At 39.8% G+C, this 21,490-nt stretch overlaps 1 protein-coding gene across 3 annotated transcripts in view; it reads right to left on the minus strand.

Moving 5' to 3' along the window:
* HDX (highly divergent homeobox) overlaps nt 1-21,490 on the minus strand; it is a 217,587-nt gene that overhangs the window by 31,744 nt on the left and 164,353 nt on the right. For 2 of the 3 annotated variants that reach the window (XM_027534472.1, XM_027534471.1), the window contains exon 7: nt 541-620. The exons of the other annotated variant lie outside the window; for it this stretch is intronic. In XM_027534472.1, coding sequence (XP_027390273.1) covers nt 541-620 — 80 coding nt within the window. The remainder of the gene's footprint in view (nt 1-540; nt 621-21,490) is intronic. 3 annotated transcript variants of the gene reach the window in all.

A 21,490-nucleotide genomic window follows, 5' to 3' on the forward strand; every position in this document is an offset into this window, starting at 1 on the left:
TGTCTGCTTGCTATTCAGTTTTTTACTACTACTTTTCCTCTATTACTACAATTTTTAAGATGACTAGCTGAGTCCAATTTAACTAAAAAGAAGAAAAGTTTCCAAACACAGTGGAGACATGTATGGTCTGAACAGAGAACACAAGAATCAGGAATCCATGGATACAAGTTCCAGACCTAAGAATGACTTCTTTCATGGTCTCATGCTAAACTTTTAAAATTCTGCCATCTGTCAAATGAGAAGAAATTGGCTATTTGCTGAATATGTTGAAGCAAAATAACTTGTTATGCTTAAAATGTCACATATATAGTAGGCATTAGGTTTTCATATTTGCAAAGCTCTTACATAAAAAGAGGTACAGATGATATCACTTTAAATTTCCTTTATTAAACCCTATAAGATATACTATTGCATTGGTAACAGATCTGTTTTGATTTGTAAAGCAAGACTTTTTTCTGACAATGCTGATATTGTCACCAACCGGAAATAAATCCTTGCAATCCATCATGTAATGAGGAAAGAATCCCAAAGTGTACGTACCACATTATCTGCAGATACTGCATGGTGGTTCTCTTCCTTATGAGCCCTTGCCTTATTGGGAACAACTTCATTTGATTCCTCTATAGAAACAAAGAAGGCCATGATTTCATTTTTCATTCCTTAAATCTTTATTGAAAAATTTTTCAAAATTACTTTGATAATTTCTCTATTGTAAAAAGACATAAAAGGCAATTCTACTTCTAACAGTGTATTCTAAGAAAATAAGTGTGGATGGGTTCAAATTTAAGGATGATCATCACTGTGATGTTTATAATTGAAAAATCTGAAGCGTTTATATGGTTAACAATAGAGGCTTGGATAAATCATGTGGGGCTTATCCTTACAATAAATGCTATAAAAGAACTAAAAAATGAAGTAGAAGAATAGTTGATAATAAAGAAAATATTCATACCTATTGGAAAGAGAAAAACTGAAGGTGACAAAATCTACTATGTAGGTACACTGTGATTTTAATTTTGTTTAAGAGGAAAAGCATATATTTTCATGGGGAAAAAAAAATACTGACACTATTTACACCAAGGCATTGCCATTATTATTTCTGAATGGAATTACAGACAACTTTTATTGCTCTTCGTTTTATCTAATTTACTTGCTTTGATAATTCTCATTTTCTTCCATTTGTTTATTTATATTTAAATATTTTTACAATAAACATGTAGTGCTCATTTTAATAAGAAAAAAGTGATAAAATAATGTTCAAATACATGATATAAACTATAAATATAGTACACTTTCAAATTTGTAAAAAGGAATGTGTATACGAGTGTACAGACACATATAAACGATCCTGTATATATGCAAAGAGAAAGCACTGGCATAAATACTTTCTCACCCCCATTTCAAGAATGGATATCACTGAGGGGTATGATTTTTTTTCTAATTTTTTCATTGTATGTTCCAAAATTTTCTATAATGAATGTGTATTCCTTTTATGATCAAAATTTAGTACCCCCATACTGTATGGGGACTGGCCAAGATGAGCTAACCTCCTCTCATGGACACACCAAAATTACAACTACCCTTGAGAACAATATGAGGACAAGCAGAAAAGATCAACTGCTGGAAATATAATGAAGGGATTACAAGAAGAAGGGTCAGAGGGGTGAAGACACAGTATAGTGAAGACCTATACCCTTGGGGAAGATGACCCACAAACAGGAGGACAACTATAATTGCAGAGATTCTCTCCCAAGGAGAGAGGGATCTGAGCCCCACATTAGGCTCTCCAGTCTAGGAGTCTTGCACTGGGAAGATGAGCCCTCAGAGTGTTTGACTTTGAAGGGCAGCAGGGCTTACATTCAAAAGAGTCAGAGGGCAGTGGGGAAAAGACTCCATTCATAAAGGGCACACAAAATCTCACCCTCCAAGATCCAGGGAAGAAGCAGTAATTTGAAAAGAGCTTGGGTTCTGATTTTGAAAATCCTCCTGGAGGCAGGCGGCAAATGAAACTCACCTTGGAAACAAAGAAGCTAGCAGTAGCCATTTGGGGGAGTTCATTCCACCATAAGTATACTGGTGCTGGTAAGCACAATTTTGGAATCCCCCACCCCCAGTTCTGAGATGGCCCAGGCCAAACAGCTAGCCAGGTGGGGACACAGTCTCACCAACCAGCAGACTGATTGCTTTAGGAGCTCTTAAACTCCTAGTTGCTCCAGGACCTGGCCACATCTACCAGAATGCCCAGGACCTGGCCCAGATCAACAGTGTACTTGCACTAACCCTAGGACTCCTAGGGCCCTGAAGCCAGAGACTGTGGGACCCAACTCTGTTCACCAGTGAATGGCACTTTTGTCACTTTTATTCAACATAGTATTGGAAGTCCTAACCACAGCAATCAGATAACAAAAAGAAATAAAAGATATCCAAATTTGAAAGGAACAAGGAAAATTGTTACTATTTAAAGATGTTATGACACTGTACATAGAAAATACTAAAGTGAAAGTGAAGTCACTCAGTCATGTCTGACTCTTTGTGACCCCATGGACTGCAGTACACCAGGCTCCTCTGTCAATGGGATTTTCCAGGCAAGAGTACTGGAGTGGGCTGTCCTTTCCTTCTCCAGGGGAGCTTCCCAACCCAGGGATTGAATCCGGGTCTCCTGCATTGCAGACAGATGCTTTACCATCTGAGCCACCTAACGTGAACGTGAAGTCGCTCAGTCGTGTCCGACTCTCTGCGACCCCATGGACTGCAGCCTACCAGGCTCCTCTGCCCATGGGATTTTCCAGGCAATAGTACTGGAGTGGATTGCCATTTCCTTCTCCAAGGGATCTTCCCAACCCAGGGATCAAACCCGGGTCTCCTGCATCGTAGACAGACGCTTTACTGTCTGAGCCACCAGGGAAGTCCAAGAAGACACCATTAAAAAGTACTAGAACTCATCAATGAATTTGGTAAAGTTTCAGGACAGAAAATTAATATGCAGAGATCTGTTGTGTTTCTATACACTAATAGTGGATTATCAGAAAGAGAACTTATGAAAACAATCCCATTCACAATCACATCAAGAAGCATAAATTACCAGGGAATACATCTAACTAAGGAGGTAAAAGATTTGTGCTCTAAAATTATAAGATACTGAAGAAAGAAATTGAAGATGACAAAACAGATGGAAAGAAATTCTGTGTTGATGGGTTGGAAGAATTAGTATTGTTAAAAGAACTATACTCTGCAAGGTAATCTAGAGATTCAACATGTTCCCTAACAAAATACCAATGACATTTTTTAAAGAACTAGAAATATGTCTAAAATTAGTGTGGAAACACAAACAACCCTGAATAGGTGAAATAATTTTAATAGAACAAAAAAAAAAAAAAAAGAGAGATGTCATGCTCCCTGATTTCATACTATACTACAAAGTTACAGTATTCAACAGTAAGTTTCTATCACAAACACAAATACATAGATGAACAGAACCAAGTAGAGAACCAGAAATGAATCCACACTTACATGAGCAATTAATTTATGACAAGGGAGGCAAGAATATACAACGGAGAAAGTACAGCTTCTCCAATAAATACTATTGAAAAAACTTGACAGCTAATTCAAAAAGAATCAAAATAGACTATTTTCTCACAGCATATACAAAAACTCAAAACAAATTAAAGATGTACCTGTAATATCTGAAATCATAAAACTTCTACTAGAAAACATAGGTAATTTGCTCTTTGACATCAGTTTCAGCAATATTTTTTGGATATATATCCTCAATCAAGGAAAACACAAATAAAAATAAACAAATGAAACTACATCAAAATAAATGTTTTCACACAGTGAAGGAAACTCAATAAAATGAAAAGGTCACCTACTGAAATGGGACAAATTATTTGCAAAGGATGTATCTGATAAGGAATTAAGATCCAAAATATACAAAGATCTCATAGAACTTGATATAAAAAATACAAACAACCCAATGAAAAACTGACATTTTTCAGTGAGTAGACATTTTTCCAAAGAAAATATATGGATGACCAACAGGAAAATATGGTCAATATCACTAATCATCAGGGAAATGCAAATCAAAACAACAGTGAGATATCACTTCACATCTGTCAGAATGTCTGTTATCAAAAAGACAAGAAGTAACAACTGTTGGCCAGGATGTGGAGAAAAGGGCACCCTCCTGTACTGTTGGTGGGAATGTACATTTGGTGCTGGCAGAAACTATGAAAACAGCATGAAGACTCCTCAAAAATTAAAAAATAAAACTACGATGTAATCTTGTTGCTGTTGTTCAGTTGCTCAGTCATGTCCAACTTCTTTGGACTGCAGCATGCCAGGCCTTCCTGTCCTTCACCATCTCACAAAGCTTGCTCAAACTCATGTGCATTGAGTCAGTGATGCCATCCAACCATCTCATCCTCTATCATTTCCTTCTCTTCCTGCCTTCAATCTTTTCCAGCATCAGGGTCTTTTCTAACGAGTCAGCTCTTTGCATCAGGTGACCAAAATTTTGGAACTTCAGCATCAGTCCTTCCAATAGATATTCAGGGTTGATTTCCTTTAGGACTGACTGGTTTGATCTCTGTGCAGTCCAAGAGACTCTCAAGAGTCTTCTTCAGCACCACAATTCAAAAGCATCAATTCTTCAGTACCCAGCCTTCTTCATGGTTCAACTCTCACATCTGTACATGACTACTGGAAAATCTTTGACTACAGGAACCTTTGTCAGCAAAGTGATGTAACATGGCTGTGTGTTATAAATGAAAATTGTTAGGAGAGTAAATCCTAAGAGCTCCCATTGCAAGGAAAATTTGTTTTCTATTTCTATTTTTTCTATTTGAGGTGAGGAGCTTTTACAAAAGCTTTTGTGGTAATCATTTGATAATGTATGCAATTCAAACCATTATGTTGTACACCTTAAACTTTTACTGTGTTGTATGTCAATTATATCTCAAGAAAACTGGAAAAGGAAGTTAGCAAACTGTAAATTTGAATGAGTAGTCAATGTCTGACTGTCACATTAAATAACAATAAGACAGCAATGATTTTTTTTTAAACTCAATAGTTAAAAATGAGAAAATAAAAAAAAAAAGAAAATCAATTCAGAAAAAAATCAGTCTACTAAAAGCTTCCTGCTGAGTTGGAGAAGTGGCTAATTCACAGCATAGTGTGCCTACAAGATAATTCTTTGTCTTAGATTTCCTCCACCTCTACCCCTTAGAAAAACAGATGAGTAATGTTTCTCTCTTTTATTTCTGAACACCATATCATGAACATTATATGGACAAATTAGTGGAAGTTCTCGGCTCCTTGGTAATGAACAATTTAATTCACCATAGAAAGCAGAACAGAATAGTTATCGGTTCTAAGATTTTTTGAGTCCATCCCTTCCCATGGAAAGATATATGAGTTCCTGTACGAACATGGAGGATGACTAGGAGGTAATCACTGCTTGTCCAGGAACTCACATATGAGTGCATTGAGAACTAAAGATATTCAGGGAAAATTTACCAGAGTTTTAATACAAAGTCTATTATAAACTCATTTTTTTTCTAGAAAAGAGTGGTTTCTAGGCTTCCAGTTCAAGATGGCAGAGTACAAAGACATGTGCTCATCGCCCTCCTGCAAGAGTGCAAGAGCACCAAAATTCCAACTAGTTGTTAAACAATCATCTACAGGAGGACACTGGAACCTTCCCCCCCGCAAAAAAAAAAAAAAAAAAAAGGATACTTCAAGTCCAAAGAAAAAGAAAAAGCCACAATAAGACAGTAGGAGGGACACAGTTACAGTAAAACCAAATCCCATACCCACCTGGTAGGTGACTCACAAACTGGAAAACAATAATACCAAAGAATGTCTCTCAATGTTGTAAAGATTCTGAGCCTCACGTCAGGCTTCCCAGCCTGGAGATCCAGCAAAGGGACTAGGAATCCCCAGGTAATATGACTTTGAAGGCCATCAGTGTTTGATTACAGACCTTCCACAGGACTAAGGGAAACAAAGACTCCACTCTTGGAAGGCATAAAATCTTGTGCTCACAAAAACCAGGGGAAAGGAGCAGTGACTCCACAGGAGACTGAACCAGACTTACCTGCCAGTGTTGGATGATTTCCTCTGGGGTGTGGGTAGGCAGTGGCTAGTTGCAGAGACAGGGGCACTGGCAGCAATAGTCCTGGAAGGTGCCTATTGTTGTAAGTTCTCTTGGAGGTTGCCAATAACCCTACCATAGAGCCCGTAGACCCCAGAGCTGGGTCTTTTCAGGCCAATCAACCAACAGGGAGGTAGAACAACCCCACTCATCAGCAGGTAATTAGATTAAAATTTTGTTCCACCAGAGTCTTATTCCACCAGAGCAAGACCCAGTTTTCCCAGTCCCTCCCATCAGGAAGCTTACACCAGCCTGTTAGTCTTATCCACAAGAGGGCAGACAAAAGAAGCAGGAAGAACCACAGTGGCTAGAATGAAAGTCACGTTACAGAAAGTTAATGAGAATGAGCAAGTATAGAGTTATGTCCCAGTTGAAGGGCCAAAGTAAAATCCCAGAAAAACAACTAAATGAAGTGGAGATGGGCAACTTTACAGAAAAAGAATTCAAAATAAAGATAGTAAAGATGATCAAGATTCTTGGAAACAGAATGGAGAAGATGAAAGAAATGTTTATCAAAGACCTAGGAGAACTAAAGAAAAAACAAACAGAGATGAACAATACACTAGAAGGAATCAATAGCAGAATCACTCGAAAGAAGAATGGATAAATGACCTGGAGGACAAAAAGGTGGAAATCACTGCTGCAGAACAAAATATAGAAAAAAGAATGAAAAACCAAATGAAGACAGCCTAAGAGACCTGTGGAACAACTTTTAACACACCAACATTTGCATTACAGGTGTCCCAGAAGGAGAAGAGAGAGAGAAAGGACCCAAAATATTTGAAGCGATGATAAAATAGTTGAAAACTTCCTTGACATCAGAGAAGAAATAGTCAACCAAGTCAAGGAAGCACAGAGTTTATCCTAGTCAGAATAAACCCAGGAAGGGACACACCAAGACACATAGTAATCAAAATGACAAAAATTAAACATAAAATATTAAAAGCACCAAGGGAAAAATGACAGATAACATACAAGGGAACTCCCATAAGGTTATCAGCTGATTTCTCAATAGAAACTCTACAAGCCAGAAGGGAATGGTGCAATATAAAGTGATGAAAAGGACAAACCTACAACCAATAATACTTTACCCAGCAAGACTCTCATTCAGATTTGATGGAGAAATCAAAAGCTTTCCAGATAAGCACAAGTTAAGGAAATTCAGCACCAACAAGCAAGTTTTAACAAATGCTAAAGGAAATTCTCTAGGCAGGAAACACAAGATAAAGAAAAGACCTACACAAAATAAACCCAAACAATTAAGAAAATGCTAATAAGATCATGCTGCTGCTGCTAAGTCGCTTCAGTCGTGTCCGAATCTGTGTGACCCCATAGATGGCAGTCCACCGGGCTCCGCCATCCCTGGAATTCTCCAGGCAAGAACACTGGAGTGGGTTGCCATTTCCTTCTCCAATAAGATCATACATATCAATAATTACCTTAAATGTAAACAGATTAAATGCACCAATCACAAGACAGATTGGCTGGGCAGATGAAAACATGTGCATGTATGCACTTCCACTTACCACATCACTTTTATTAACCTCCCAAATTGTATGTAATTATTTTATATTGTTAGGTTAATCATGTTTCCATTATGGCTTGCAATTATAATTATCTTTTATTTTTTGTCTGGCTATTGATTGTGAAAACTGTTGAACATCTTTTCTTACTGTGATTATGCAATTATTATTTGCTTAATACCTTGTATCATGATTGGTCAACAGAAAATAATGGAATTCTAAGTCTACCATTTAATAGAAAGATCTAAATCACTTTTTAAAATACAGATGCATATCAGAAATATCTTGGAATTTTTTGAGAAATACAAATGCCCAGGTATTTTTTCAAGCTCCAGATGTATTTCTAATGATCAGCCATGTTTAAAAACAACTGGACTGTTCCATACATCAGTGTCTTGGACTCTGTGGGAGAGGGAGAGGGTGGGAAGATTTGGGAGAATGGCATTGAAACATGTAAAATATCATGTATGAAACGAGATGCCAGTCCAGGTTCAATGCACGATACTGGATGCTTGGGGCTAGTGCACTGGGACGACCCAGAGGGATGGTATGGGGAGGGAGGAGGGAGGAGGGTTCAGGATGGGGGGCACATGTATACCTGTGATGGATTCATTTTGATATTTGGCAAAACTAATACAATTATGTAAAGTTTAAAAATAAAATAAAATTAAAAAAAAAACTGGACTATATGATGATCTTTTACTTTTATCTAGTTTGTTTCACATTTTCTATTGCATATTCAGTGCTCCCATTTCATTTAGTTTATGTTTCCAACTTCTCTATCTCTCTTTTTGTTGTGTTCTTTCTCAAGTTTTTATCATGTGTAGTACAAAAGCTTTGGTATACATCTGTATATAAATAACATGTATAATATAATATATATTAGAAAAATTTTGAATTTTTTCATAGCTAAAAAATTTATGACATTTTAATTCCACTTGTTTGACTTAGCATGAATAGGATGATAGATTTCTAATTTATATTCACTCAAAACTTTGATATAAATTAATTCCATGCAAAATATATGGCATCTAGTATTGTTGCTAAAAGTCTAGAAAATTTATTAACTTAGTAATTTTTTTTAAAAAAACCTTCTAATCCAAGTCTGAGAATATAAAGAAATACTATATTGTGAAAAAAGAAAAAAAACAACAACCACAACAACAGGAAATTAATATGTGATACAGTTTTATAATTAACTAAAGTACAGATTTTGTTCAAATTTCACACACAAAAAGAGTGGTTCCTAGATAAATGATACCTTATTCATTATTTTGACATTTCAAATCACTGCACTTCAAGTCCTATGTAATCAGCAAGTAAATTAAATACAGGAAGTGAAAATTGTCATCAGATTTAGCTGCAGAGCTGGTATTAGTATTTGTGCCCTCAGAATAGGAATTATATTGCTCATCAACTGATTATTACTGGATTCATTCCTTAGAGATTTGCCTTACATTTCTGTGCTCACTTGCTCATAACTTGGTACACGGTTCTGTTTTACTAGCAACATATTCACTCATTATTTGATTCTTTTGTAAGATACATATAAAACTGTTTTTAGGATTTATAAAATAAAAAGGTATGGAATTATATAGCTGAATAAGGTACATTTTCTTTTGCTTACTGATAGGTTACATATTCGGAGAAGGCAATGGCAATCAACTCCAGTACTCTTGCCTGCAAAATCCCATGGACAGAGGAGCCTGGTAGGCTGCGGTCCATGGGGTTGCTAAGAGTTGGACACGACTGAGCGACTTCACTTTCACTTTTCACTTTCCTGCATTAGAGAACGAAATGGCAACCCACTCCAGTACTCTTGCCAGGAGAATCCCAGGGTCGGCGGAGCCTGATGGGCTGCTGTCTATGGGATCGCACAGAGTCGGACACGATTGAAGTGACTTAGCAGTAGCAGCAGCTTACATATTAGTAAAAGTTTGAAAGCTAAACACTGCAATGTGTCTGGTTATTATTCAAAAAAAGCAGCTCTCTTAATTGGAAAATAAATAAGTAGAATTAATAAGAAGTGAAAACTCTAGAGGGCACTCTATGTGGTAGCCACATGCTCACACTAAGTAATTGTATGTAGAATTATCTTTCATGTGCACACCCACATACAAAATAGATACAGCTGAAAGAGGCCATTTATAAAAGTTAACGTTATAGATGTTAATTACTCCTATACTTTAGACAGCTTGCCTCTCAGGATAGTATAAACTTTTTAGATTTCCTCAACCATAAAATATATTTGGCAGACATAAAACTTGAAATTAAGAAACTGAGTCATCTATTGCTTTTGCTAAAGTTTGCAGTTGGGTGGGTGGGGAGGGGTGAGGGTCTTCCAAGGTGGCACAATGGTAAAAAATCCGCCTGCCAAAGCAGGAGATGATGCAAGAGATGTGGATTCAATCCCTGTGTTGGGAAGATCCTCTGGAGTAGGAAATGGCAACCTGCTCCTGTATTCTTGCCTGGAAAATTCCATGGAAAGAGGATCCTGGTTAGCTACAGTCCCTGAGGTCACAAAGAGTCTGACATGATTGAGCAACTGAGCACAAACATAAGGGTAGGTGAATCCTGTTAATTTTTTCTTTATCAATCCCAACCACATCTCCTTTCACTTTATCTCCATACATGGAAAGACAAAGGAAATGGAAGAGGCAAAGGTGGGAAGTAGAAGGTGGAAATTAGAGGTAAGTCAGAAGCTCTGTATTAGGGAAGTGCCTACTTTCCTAGAATCAAAAGATGGACTTGAAACTCCTAAAAGATCACTAGCACTGTTTCATGACTTTGGCTAACCCTGCTTTTTACTGTGTTCTAAAAAATAACCCTTATTTTTACTTGCAGTTTTTTTCCCAGAATATTTTAAAGTGGTTTTGATTGTTTTTTGAAATAAAAAATTATAAGCCTGATTTAAAGACATTTTTTTCTTCTAAGACATTTAGAAGACTCTAAGTCTATTGAATCAAAAGCTGTGTTATAAAGGACTCTGAGTTTCAAGTTTTTAGTTTTTTGAAATATTATAGTATGTCAAGTTACTGTGCTTATCCTGTCTCTGTATCTCTAAGACATAATTAATGAAGACTCAAAGCAAGCATATATTTGACTACATTTTCATAACTGGAAGCAAATATGGTTAGCATATTTTAAAGTTATTATATTAGTCTAGGCTGGATAATACAATTTACTTAATTGTCACAAGAGAAGCACACAGTTAAATCAAACACATTAGTATTCTCCATCAGCAAAATGAAGACAATAACAGGAAATAACCAGTAGGAAATCTTACAGAAAAAGACCCTTCTCAGTATTTGAAAATTCTTTCATGCTTTTATTTTGCAATTTCTGATGAGAATGAAAAAATTATCATGAATCAGTGAAAAATAAGCTACCAAGAGGAATTCTAGGCAATTTAACTTCCCATCAAGTGTTTTTTGATTCATGCATTAAATTCTTTCTCCATTTTCTCCTTAAGTCTTGCTTATTATGTCAACTGTCTTTAGAACATACTATTAAATGACAAAGGATGCCCATGTAGTAGCAGTGGTCTATTAGCAATCTTAAAATTAACTCACTTTTCTTTCCAATTAACTAATTTTTTAAAAAAAATTCCCTTTCAGATGGGTAAGTTTGAGTTGGGGAATGAAACCCCCCCTTAGGGGCTTTTATAGTTTCCTTTTATCAGAATATTTCCACACAGCATTCCCACCCACACAGAGAAACACACAAATCTCTACTGCTCCTCTATCCCTCAAATAGCTGCCAGACATTATTCTCTAAGGATCTATTTAGAATCACTGAAAACTTTCAAGTATTCTCAGGTACATGCAATTTGTAAAGACTAAAAGAAGTTAAAAATGGCTTCATGAACCAACTGAATTAGAATTAAGGGGTTTATAAATGATCCAGTAGCTTCTCCTCTATTTTCCTTGCATCACAGTTTAGCTATACACTAAATTATGTGTTAATATCTTCATCAATATAAAATGCTGAGAGAGAGAGAGAGACAGAATGAACCTGAAAATTCACAAAACTTTCCAAAAACACTTGATATTAAAATACGTGATCATCTCAATGTTAACAGCTTTTATATCCCTTTCATTACTCATCCTACTGAATCTGCTTGCCTGCCCTCGCTATGTAACTGCTTTTTCTAAGAACCCTTGAACACCAAATTCAATGGCTTCTCATTCTTCTTTTTTAATTTTAATTTTTACATTTTATTGAGGTATAATGTGTACACAGAAGCTGCATATAATTAATGTATACAATTTGATGAGTTTGAATATGTATATATTTTTGTTATTATCACCAAAATCCAGGTAATAAACATATCTATCACCTCCAAAAATTTCTTTGTGTCCTTTTTTGTGTTACAGTTAACATGATTTACCCTCTTAATTTTTTAAGTATACCATCACTTATTATATACTTATAATAATAACTAAAGGCACTGAGTTGTTCAGCAGTTCTCTGGAAATTACTCTTCTTGTGTAACTGTAACTTTATATCCATTGAACAAAAACTCCCCATATCTCTCTCCCTCCATTTCTTATTACCACAGTTCTACTGTTCAATTATATACCTTTGACTATTTTAGATGTCTTATCTGAGAGGAACACTATGAGACCTGCTTCGGGTGGCTGGACTCACCAGCCTGGGCAATAGTGCCAAGTAGCCAGAGGTGAGGAAAGGAGGGTGTGGGGAAATTGACAAGATGGTGCTAGTCAGGCTCTCTTCCCCCATGCTCTCATGCCATCTCACTCCATGTTCTATAAACAATGGCTATGCATGGTTATAGCACAGCACATGCATGTCACGAGGTACCCGCTTGGCCACACGCTACTTTTGAACTGTAAGTATATATAAGCTTCGCCTGAAAAGCTCTGGCTACTGCTGCATTGAGGCTACATTGGGGCAGCATCATGGTTACATTATGTAAGGTTATGTCATGACTATATTATGGCTATGTTATGGTTATGTTATGGTTGCTGTATCAGCCAGGAAAGAGGCTGTCTTATGGCCACTATGCCAGCCAGGGGAGAATAAACGTGCCTGCAATTCCCATAGCTCCTCACCTCTTCTTCCAATCTCTTAGCTCAAGCCTTGCCTACTCTGAATCCAGCAAACAATGTGGGCCAGCAAGATAACTAGTATTACAAACAGGATCAGCAAGACAATTGGCATAGTTGGCAGGATACCCAGCAGGTAGAAAAGCCTGAGACTCCACTGGAAGGAGGAAGTCAGTGGCCACCATATAACATGTGGTACCATGTGGCCACGATTCTCTCATGTGGGCTCCAGTGCAGCAGAAAGTGAAGCATGAGCAGCCTAGGGCCCAGGGGGGACATCCTCAAGGGGCCCCCCAGTGTAACTGAGTTCACAACATATTGACCATATACTCAGCTGGAGTTGGTTGACAGGTACTCAGCTTCAGCAAAAGCAAGGGGAACCCTTGGCAGCATGGCTCTTGCTACTTTGGGACTCAAGGATGGACAGTATCATACATGTTGGGTATGAAATAGAATGGATGGCATCTATAACCACTCACCCCTCATTGAGACAAAGGTTGCAGAACCCTAGGTGACTCATGCAAGGGGCACCGAACCAAAGGCACACCCTCATGGAATGGATTAACACTGCCATTTGCACCATGTGGTCAAACGTAGCAGAGCTCCTGGATACTGTGAGTAGATGGCATACCTATGCCGAGTTGACCAAAGTGGTGAGAGACCTGGGCATGAAGCAGTCAATATTTAACTCAAATACCTGAGGCCCAGATGATGAGCATCTTACTGGCAGCTTGAGATGCCAGTTTGAACAATACCTTGTCCACCAGTTTTGGATCCTTGACTGTTATTCTTGCAACCTATGTGGGGTTCCCCATCTATGTACCTAGATTGGGAGAAATAGAGTGACAATGACAGGCAAATGGAATTATAAGTGTGAAGACCTTGAAGGGGGCCAGAGTTGGTAAAGGCCCCATCTGTGTGATGAGAATGCAAATGTGGGCTGTTTTGCTGCCAGTGGGAGTTGACAGATATAAAATGGATAGATAGCCTAATGCTTTGCTTCTAGAGATATGGAGGTAACTGAGATGGGAGCAGCAGTTTATCAAGTTTGGGAAGCACCCATGGCAAAAGATCCTGATGGTTCAGTGAAAAGATTACACAGAACCCAAGGATGTTCCTTTAGATGATGATCTTTTCCGCTTTGAATAGGGCTCAGATCAAGGTGCTCTCCTGAAGAGCCCAAGTAGGAACCGGAGGCACCATGTAGAACTTGCAATTCACTGGTCACCAGCTAATGTACAGAGGGTAATGGCCCTGGTTGGCACTGGTGCTGAATGAAACCTTGTTTATTGCAAGCCAGAAACTGTGTCCTTACCTTGGAAATTGGATGGCTCCCTATGTGGAGTTATATGATAAAGGCTGTGTCCTATGATGTGCTACTAACCTCTGATTCTCTTGCAGATGTAGAACAATATAAAAGCATTTGGAATCATGTGGGTGGGCTGTGAATGCTGCAAAGATCCCCTCCTTGAAGGAGTGGGCGTGAAGCTTATGAGAAGTTTTTCAAGTCCTTAACGAGAAACCTTGAAGGGTTGATGTTGCCCCTGTGGAGGCTCTTCTCCATTGTACTGTTGCACCTATACAACTGCATGTGACAACAACAGACATTCTGTCAAAGGTTGGATACAGAATCCAAGGTAGTATCCTGTTGCCAGATCTAACCAAGATTTCACAAGGATAGATGGTGGACTGGATTTGGCCATGGAAGATAAAGGCACACCACATGCAGTGGGTAGCCATGAGGGCAAAGATTGCAATCAGGTTGTACCCTGGGTTACAAGCACCTGTTTCCCTCATGTGCGAGTTACCTGGCTGGGACTGCAGGGAGCCACCTTGGTGCTGAAGGTGCATTTGTACGCTCCCTGTGGCATACTATTGAGAGAGTAACAGGCAGGAAGGCCAGGGGTCTCCAAACGGAGGAAATAGGCTGCAAGTGTCAGACATTTTTTTATCTCTCTTTTAAACAGCAGGAAGAAAGAAACTAGCGTTATAGGTTTCCCCTTCTCTATGCAAATTTAAAAGAAGGTTTCTCTTAAAATTCTGTGTTGCCATAATGACACCTGGTTCGACCTGAACTTAACTTTTCTCAAACCTTGAGCTAACCAATGCATTTTTCTTATGGAAATGTTTGTCTTAAGCTATGTTAATGTGCTATGTATTTACCCCAGACTCTGTTTTCAGGTTGATTCCTCCTAAAGGCTCAGAACCAACTTGACAAACTGGTATGTTATACTCATACATTGTTCTCCTAATCTATGTTAATGAACCTATACATTTGTATGGAAATCTGCCTTTCTTCAAGGTTCATGTCAATCAATTTATGCTCCAGGATGACTCACCTGGTGCCAAGGTTATCTCAGTGCATCTTGTGGGTGAGGGGCCTGGTGCCATTCTCTGAGTTTTGAGACATTTCCTTTCTTTAATTAGCAGACTGCTAGTAGCTATATAACATCCAGCTAAAGACTAGCAGTTAACTCCAAAATTCTCGCACAGTTGGGAAAGTTCTATAAAGCAGCTTGCTTTGAAGAGTGGCCTGGCGGGGGTGGGAGGTGTCAAGCTGAATTCCATCATTAGCCCACTAGTAACATTATGTGGAATTGTCTTAAAAAAAACAACAAATGAGTCCATTTTTAAACACCCGCCTCCTTAAAAAAAAAAAAAAAATTACAGGACATTGTAGTATGGTAGTTGAGAGAAAGAATTGTGGTGATCAGCATCAACAAAATGCCATTGGTAAGATCATAAGGAATTTAAACCTGACTTAAGCTGATCACCATTGGAGAAGGAAATGGCAACCCACTCCAGTATTCTTGCCTGGAGAATCCCATGGAACCTTGAGGGGTTCAGTCGGACACGACTTAATGACTTTGACTTGACTGAAAGACTAGAAGCGGGGCGCTCTTTCTGCCCCCTTCTGATGTTTATGTCAGAAGCTTCCTCTATCTCTTTTATAGTTTAATAAAACTTTATTACACAAAAGCTCTGAGCGATCAAGCCTTGTCTCTGGCTCCGGTTTGAATTCTTCTCTTCCAGAGGCCAAGAATCCTGGTGTCTTTCATGGTTCAGCAACAACCTTTCACTATGAGTTATCCTGTTATGCTTCATATAGAACCACTGGATATGAGCAGTCAGGTAAACAATGTGTGGTATACAAAACCAGGTAAACCTCAGGTACCAGGAACTGGCAAGACACAAGCTTGCATGTATTCTATTAGATGGAAAGGAATTGCCTATGCTGGTGCATTTGACCTCTTCGTCTTTCCACCTGCAAGTGTGTAATGACTGATATGATTGTAGATTGGGCACACACCTGCAAGACAGTACAAAATATGTTGGCATGGTGGGTCTGCACTGAGCTCCCTGTTGGAGCTCCACAGGACTCCCGTTAAGCATTCAGCCTATGACTATGGGTAATTGGATCTGGAAATGCAGCACTTTCCGGCAAGAGCAGAAGATGGCTGAATGGAATGAGACAAAGCATGTGATCATACAAGATGTGCAGAAATGATGGAGTATGCCTTGCCCCCAAGGAGAACATGTATTATGGGATGGGGTTTCCAGGTTGCCGGCTGTGAGTGCTGAATTATGGGACATTGAACCTCTTTGTGTGGAAAAAAGGGATGGTACTAAGCTGGCAGGATGGACACTCCCATCTCTTTTTGCTAATGTTAGCACTGACCAGGGCTGTAGAGAGGCTAATAGTGTAACCCCTGTCCCTCATGGCATCTTATGGGTATATGGGTCATACAGGTGGCCATACTTACATGGGAACTGGACCTGACAGTACACTTGGGGCCCGCCCCACCTTCCGGCCTTGATACATGTATCTCTCCCACACTGACCTGCCAATCGGGACACAGTCCATACATGGTACCAAGTAAAAAAGACCCTCTAGTGATACTGTTTTTGGGCGCTGTTTTTGCTCCAAGGAGTAGCTAAGGTTATTGAGGCACAAGTTATTGCCTTTGCTTTGCATACTGTCCATGCTTTGAATTATATACACACCAAGCCTTAACCCCAAAATTGCATTTAAAATCAAATCCTATACCCACCAGAGACACTCAGAGGGTTCAGACAAAACCTTGTGTGCACCAGGACCCAGAGACTCCACAGAGATTGAACCAGACCTGACTTTGAGTGTTTGAGTATCTCCTGCAGAGGTACAGGTCAACAGTGGCTTGCTGCAGGGGCAGGGGCTTTGGGTGCAGCAGACCTGGGTCACACAGCCTGTGACATAAGCCCTCTTGGAGGAAGTCTCCATTAACCCCACCATAGAGCCACCGAGCAGACAACCTACAAACTGCAGAACAATTATACCAAAGAAACTCTTGCACTGTTAAGAAAGTTCTAGGAATAGCAACAGATTTCCCAACCTGGGGATCTGGCAATGGGACTGAGAACCCCCAGGCAATCTGACTTCGGAGGCCAGTGAGATTCGATTATAGAACTTATGCAGGATTGGAGAAACAGACTCCTGGAGGGCACAAGCAAAATCTTGTGTGCACCAGGACCCGGGAGAAAGGAACAGTGACCCCGCAAAAGACTGGCCCAGACTTGTCTGTGAGTGTCCAGGAGTCTCCATCAGAGGTGTGGATCTGCAGTGGCCTGCTGCAGGGACTGGGACACTGAGTGCAATGATGCATGCATGGGACCATTTGAAGGAGATTGCCATTATCTTCATTACCTCCACCATAGTTTCGTCTCAGGTCAAACAACAAGGAGGGAACACAGCCCAGCCCATCAACAGAAAATTAGACTACAGATTTACTGAGCATGGCCCCACCCATCAGAACAAGATCCAGTTTCCCCCAGTCAGTCTCTCCCATTAGAAAGCTTCCATAAGCCTCTTATTTTTATCCATTAGAGGGCAGGTAGAATGAAAACCACAATCACAGAAAACTCATCAAACTAATCACATGGACCACAGCCTTGTCTAACTCAATGAAACTATGAGCCATCCTGTGTAAGGCCACCCGTGATGGACAGGTAATGGTGGAGAGTTCTGACAAAACATCGCCCACTGGAGGAGGGAATGGCAAACCACTTCAGTATTCTTGCCTTGAGAACCCCACGACCAGTATGAAAAGGCAAAAAGATAGGACACTGAAAGATGAACTCTCCAGGTCAGTAGGTCCCCAATATGCTACTGGAGAAGAGTGGAGAAATTACCCCAGAAAGAATGAAGAGATGGAGTCAAAGCAAAAAACATTGCCCAGTTGTGGATGTGACTAGAGATGGAAGTAAAGTTTTATGCTGTTAAGAACAATATTGCATAGGAACCTGGAATATTAGGTCAATGAATTAAGGAAAATTGGAAGTGGTCAAACTGAAGATGGCAAGAGTGAACACTGACATTTCAGGAATCAGTGAACTAAAATGGACTGGAATGAGTGAATTTAATTTAGATGACTATTACATCAACTACTGTGGGCAAGAATCCCTTAGAAGAAATGGAGTAGCCCTCATAGTCAACAAAAGTCTGAAATGCAATACTTTGGTGCAGTTTCAAAAATGACAGAATGATCTCTGTTCATTTCCAAGGCAAACCATTCAATATCACGGTAATGCAAGTCTATGCCCCAATCAATAATGCTGAAGAAGCGGAAGTTGAGTGGTTCTATGAAGACTTACAAGACCTTCTAGAACTAACACCCAAAAAAGATGTCTTTTTCATCATGGACTAGAATGCAAAAGTAGGAAGTCAAGAGATACCTGGAGTAACAGGCAAATTTGGCCTTGGAGTACAATATGAACAGGGCAAAGGCTAACAGAGTTTTGCCAAGAGAACACACAAGTCATAGCAAAAACCCTCTTCCAACAGACATCACCAGATGGTCAATACCAACATAAGATTGATTATACTCTTTGCACCCAAAGATTGAGAAGCTCTATATAGTCTGAAAAACAAGACTAGGAGCTTACTATGGCTCAGATCATGAACTTCTTATTGACAAACTCAGGCTTAAAATAAAGAAAGTAAGGAAATCCACTAGACCATTCAGGTATGACCTAAGTCAAATCCCTTACAATTATATAGTGGAAGTGAGAAATAGATTCAAGAGATTAGATTTGAGAGACAAAGTGCCTGAAGAATTATGGACGGAGGTTCAGGACATTGTGCAGAAGGCAGGGATCAAGACCATTCCCAAGGAAAAGAAATGCAAAAAGGCAAAATGGCTGTCTGAGGAGGCCTTACAAATAGCTGAGAAAAGAAGCAAAAGGCAAAGGAAAAAAGGAAAGATTCACCCATTTGAAAGCAGAGTTCCAAAGAATAGAAAGGAGAGATAAGAAAGCCTTCCTCGGTGATCAATGCAAAGAAACAGAGGAAACCAATAGAATGGGAAAGACTAGAGATCTCTTCAAGAAAATTAGAGATACCAAGGGAACTTTTCTTGCAAAGATGGGCAAAATTAAGGACAGAAATGGTGTAAACCTAACTGAAGCAGAAGATATTAAGAAAAGGTGGCGAGAATACACAAAAGAAGTATACAAAAAAGATCTTCATGATCCAGTTAACTACAATAGTGTGAGGACTCACTTAGAGCCAGACATCCTGGAATGTAAAGTCAAGTGGGCCTTAGGAAGCATTACTATGATCAAAGCTAGTGGAGATGATGGAACTCCAGTTGAGCTATTTCAAATCCTGAAAGATGATGCTGTTAAAGTGCTGCACTCACTATGCCAGCAAGTTTGGAAAACTCAGCAGGGGCCACAGGACTGGAAAAGTCAGTTTTCATTCCAATTCCAAAGAAAGGCAATGCCAAAGAATGCTCTAACTATTCACACAATTGCACTCATCTCACACACTATTAAAGTAATGCTTAAAATTCTCCAAGCCAGGCTTCAGCAGTACATGAACCGTGAACTTCCACATGTTCAAGCTGGTTTTAGAAAAGGCAGAGGAACCAGAGATCAAATTGCCAACATCCGTTGGATCATCAAAGAAGCCAGAGAGTTAAAAAAAAAAAAATCTATTTCTGCTTTATTGACTATGCCAAAGCCTTTGACAGTGTGGATCACAATAAACTGTGGAAAATTCTGAAAGAGATGGGAATACCATACCACCTGACCTGCCTCTTGAGAAACCTGTATGCAGGTCAGGAAGCAACAGTTAGAGGGACATGAGTTTGAGCAAACTCCAGGAGTTGGATGGATAGGAGATGGACAGGGAAGCCTGGTGTGCTGCAGTCCATGGGGTGGCAAAGAGTCAGACATGACTGAGCAACTGAACTGAACTGAAGCCTTAACCCTATTAGACGAAGTAATGCATCCCACAGGGAAAACAGTTTTGCAGAATCAAATAGTCTTTGATTTGTTGACTGCCACACAAGGTGGCATGTGTGTATTACTGATTACAGAATGTTTTGTGTATATACTAGATAATCATAAAATGTTACAGTAGCATTACAGCACATGACACAAGAAATTCATGAAGTGCAATGCCTTATGGAGACCCACTACAGGAGTACTGAGCCGGCCTGTGCAGTACATGGCATTGGGTTTTACTCTGTATTGTGTATTTAGGTTTCAGCCTAGCAGTTTGTTTTTGTAGTCTGTTCTGTTGTTGTGGGATGTGGGTTCAAGTGGTGGCATTGTGTGCTAGGAGGATGTCACAGAGGGCAAACCCTGCATAATCTGTGGGACAAGGGATCCTGAAGGGGTGGAGTGTGGGGAAATTAACAAGATTGTGCCAGTTGGGCCCTCTTGTATCACACTTTCATGCCCTCTCTCCCCATGTTCTGTAAACAATGACTTTGCACAGCTATGTATCAGCTGAGATCACTTATAGCACTGCACATGCATGTCATGAGGTACTCGCTTGACCACTGGCTACTTTTGTTCTATAAGTATATATAAGTTTCACCTGAAAAGCCCTGGATGCTGTTACACTGGGGCTATATTGGAATGACATCACTGTTACATTATGTGAGGTTATGTTATGGCTATGTTATGGCTGCTTCATCAGCCAGGAGAGAGGCTATATTATGCCTGCCATGCCACCCAGGAGAGAATAAACTTGTCTTCAGTCCCTATAGCTCCTTGCATCTTCTTCCAATCTCTTAGCTCAAGCCTTGCCCACCCTGGGTCCAGCAAACAGTGTGTACAGCATGAACAGAAAGGCAGTTGGTGTCATAAACAAGATGAGCAAGAGAGAGTCAGAGCTCAGCCTGGCAGTGGGCCATGCAGGTGGCAGAATGGCCCTGGGGCAGCCAGCTGCAGCAGTGAAGCCAGGAGCCCTCCACTCACGGGCATCCTCCCACCTCAGCTCCAGCCTTCCCTTGACTCCCTTCCCAGTGACTCCAGGAGGGCCTTTATCTGGGCTGGTGGGCAGCACATTCACTGACACCCAGCGGCAGGTGAAGGATTATGTGCTCAATGAGAACCAACAGTGGGGCAACAGGGAACCTAGGCATGTGTCCTCTGGCCACCTGGGGCATCTGAAGAGCATGTGCCTGCTTGTCATGGCTGAGAACGAGGTAAACAGGTGGGGAGAAGTTGGCAAACACCATTAGAAGCTTTCAAAATGCATCAGTGGTGCATAAGCTTCACAGAGTTTGAAATGGCACTCAAGGTTCAAAGACTGAGTTGTTTGATGATAAGCTTACCCTAGACTCACTCTCTATGCATTGCCACTTCCCTGGTGGCATATCATGATTTCCCTTACAGAAAAAATTCACATCAGTTGTTCCAAACTGGAGAACAATAATAACAAAGGAGTTCACATATTGTTGCAAACATTCTTGGCC

Source organism: Bos indicus x Bos taurus, chromosome X, assembly GCF_003369695.1.
Source record: "Bos indicus x Bos taurus breed Angus x Brahman F1 hybrid chromosome X, Bos_hybrid_MaternalHap_v2.0, whole genome shotgun sequence".
Lineage (NCBI taxonomy): Eukaryota > Metazoa > Chordata > Mammalia > Artiodactyla > Bovidae > Bos > Bos indicus x Bos taurus.